The following is a 3,172-nucleotide window of genomic DNA, read 5'->3' as shown; positions in this document are numbered from 1 at the left end:
CTGTGGAAAATGGTATGGCAATTCCTTAAAAAGTTGGAAATAGAAATATCATTTGCTCTAGCAATGCCATTGCTAGTTATATATCTTAGAGAAGTGAGAGCCAGGACATGATTAGATATATGCATACCCCTGTTCACTGTCACACCATTCACAATAGCAAAGAGATGTAAACAACAGCCAATCAATAGGTGAATGGGTAACCAAACTATAGTACATGAACACAATGGAATACTATGCAACACTAAAGAATAATGTAGAATTTTCCGAACACCTCATAACATGCATGAACTTGGAGGACATTATGCTAAATGAAATAAGTCAATCATAGAAGGACAAATATTGTATTTGTCTACCATTGTAAAAAACCAAGGAAAGGTTTACATATGGAAGAAATTTCTTTATTGGTTACCAGGGATGGTAGTGACAGGGAGGGAAAATTTCTATATAGGTAAGAGAAAAGTATTGATTTGGGTGAAGGGAAAGGTGATATACTAAAAACAAATGACCAACACAATAACAACAACAAAAACATGAAGACACTTCAAAGAAGTCATATGCATGGCAAATAAGTACATGAAAAGATCCATAACATCATTAGTTATAGGGAAATGGAATTTAATATCACAATGTGATACTACTGCACATCTACTAAAATGGCTAAAATAGAAAAGACTGACCATATCAAGTGTTGAGAAGGATGTGGAGAAACTGAAACCTTCATAGACTGCTGTAGGAAAACAAAATGGTACAGCCACTGGAAATGTTTGGCAGCTTTTTAAAATATTAAACATGTACTTACGATACAACCTAGTGACTTGACTTCTAGACAACCATTCGTAAGGAATGAAGACATTTCTACATAAAGACTAGTAGTATGTGAATAAGTATAGAAGAATTATTCATAATAGACAGAAATTGGAAATAATTCAAATGTTCATTACTGGTGAATGGTTAAGCAAAATATGGTATAACCACACAATGGACGATAGTAATTACTCCTAAATATGAAGGATGAAGCTGCTGATAAATGTGACTATATGGATAAGCCTCATGAACATAATGCTAAAAAAAAAGGCAAGAAGTATACTGTATGATTCTATTTATGTCAAAGTCTGGAAAAGGCAAAACTATAGAGACAGAAATAACATTAGTGGTTGTCTGTGAATGGCCATGAGGCAGAGCTGACTGCAGATAGGAACTTTTTAGGGGGATGGAAGTATTCTAAAACTGGATTTTCTAATGATTGAAGAACTGTATAAATTTACTAAAACAAACTGATTGAAAATGGATAGATATTATGCTGTGTAAAGTATACACCTCAATACAGCAGAAACAACGTATAATGTGTTTTGTTCTTTTCCTTCCTAGGTAATTATCTGTAAGAAACTTCCTGAAAAGCTGATAGAATTTCCATTGCTAGCATCTTGGTACCAGAGGATCCAGGAAGTGCCAAAAGTAAAAACAGCTGCTTTTAAGTGTGGAATTCAATTTCTTGATTTACCAGAGTTGCTGACCACATCACATGAACAGCATACCCTTCTAAGTGAGGTGCCAGGTATAGAGGAGCAAAATGATTCTTCATTTATAGGCGGACCAAGGCCAACTATGACCAAGTTAATGGTAAGTAAAATTGTTTACTAAGTCTTTTTTAAATTCCATGTGATAACATTGGTGAGAATTCTATCCCAACTGGTAGTGATATTTTGACATTATATAAGCTTTCAATTTTATTTGTAACTATCTCAATTCACTCTTTACCAAATATTTCAGATAGTCTTTTGCATTTATATGAAGTATAGTGAATTGAATATTTATAATATTATGCATCTTTGGGGTTAAATCACAATGTAAGCTTGAAAAATGTGTTTTTTTATGAATTTTTTTTTAAATATTCAAGACATTGATCAAGATAGCATCACACCTTGTCAAGTGTAATGTTCTCACTGTTGCAAGACTTAGGCTCAGTCTTTTCTATTTTAAGATAATAATTAGAAGCTAAACATATATGAAAATGAATATGTCAATTTGCTGTCTAAGGTTTTACCTATATTTAGGATTTTGGAATTCTTTGAATTTTGTTTTTACTCTATTTGTTGATTTTAATGCCTTAATAAGGATGCATATGAATGATTTTTTCCTCTTCATGGCATAATTTATTTCTTGTAGTACTAGTATGACTATTATCTAAATTTACACACCAACCACCAAAGCAAAAGATGAAGAAATTGAAGATTTTTACCAAATTTCTGCAGTCTGCAGTTGACCAAACATGCAATCAAGATGTTTTGATTATCACTGGTGATTGGAATTTGGAAGTTGGAAATGAAGACGGGAAAGGAAAAAAGACCAAAATTGATGTTAGAAGAGACTCTGAAACTTACCCTTGAGTGAAGAATAGCTAAAGCAAATGGAAGAAATGACAAGATAAAAGAGCTGAACAGATTTCAAAGAGCAGCTCAAGCAGACAAAGTTAATTATTATAACAAAATGTGCAAAGACCTGGAGTTAGAAAACCAAAAGGGAAGAACACGCTTGGCATTTCTCGAGCTGAAAGAACTGAAGAAAAAATTTCAACCTCAAGTTGCAATATTGAAAGATTCTGTGGGCAAAATATTGAATGATGCAGGCAACATCAAAGAAGATGGAAGGAATACACAGAGTCACTGTATGAAAAAGAATTGATCGATAATCAACCATTTTAGAAAGTAATAGATGATCAAGAACCAATGTTATTGAAGGAAAACATCCAAGCAGCACTGAAGGAATTGGTGAAAAATGAAGTTCTAGGAATTCATGGAATACCCATTGAGATGTTTCAACAAATCGATGCAGCTCTGGAGGCGGTTACTTGTCTGTGCCAGGAAATTTGGAAGACAGCTACCTGGCCAACCAACTGGCAGCATTTCAGATTTGTACCCATTCCAAAGAAAGGTGACCCAACAGAATTTGGAATTTATTGGACAATATCGTTAATAATTCATGAAAGAAAAATTTTGCTGAAGATTCAAAAATGGTTGTAGTGATGATATATTGGCAGGGAATTTCTAGAAATACAAAGTGGATTCAGAATAGAACGTGGAGAGGTTCCGGCAAGATGGCGGACTAGGCAGAAGGATTGCACAGACCCTCTTCAACAAAGAAAAGGGAAACCAATTAACACAGACACAGAAGA

General features: G+C 33.9%; 1 protein-coding gene across 1 annotated transcript in view; it reads left to right on the top strand.

The window, feature by feature from the left end:
* GSTCD (glutathione S-transferase C-terminal domain containing) overlaps positions 1–3,172 on the top strand; it is a 274,623-nt gene that overhangs the window by 50,645 nt on the left and 220,806 nt on the right. Inside the window, exon 3 of the mRNA XM_007948293.2 lies at positions 1,369–1,620. Coding sequence (XP_007946484.1) covers positions 1,369–1,620 — 252 coding nt within the window. The remainder of the gene's footprint in view (positions 1–1,368; positions 1,621–3,172) is intronic.

Source organism: Orycteropus afer, unplaced genomic scaffold (genome assembly GCF_000298275.1).
Source record: "Orycteropus afer afer isolate SDZICR_OR568_19922 unplaced genomic scaffold, OryAfe1.0 scaffold00211, whole genome shotgun sequence".
In the NCBI taxonomy this organism is placed as follows: domain Eukaryota; kingdom Metazoa; phylum Chordata; class Mammalia; order Tubulidentata; family Orycteropodidae; genus Orycteropus; species Orycteropus afer.
This window is presented reverse-complemented; position numbering and strand designations above follow the sequence as displayed.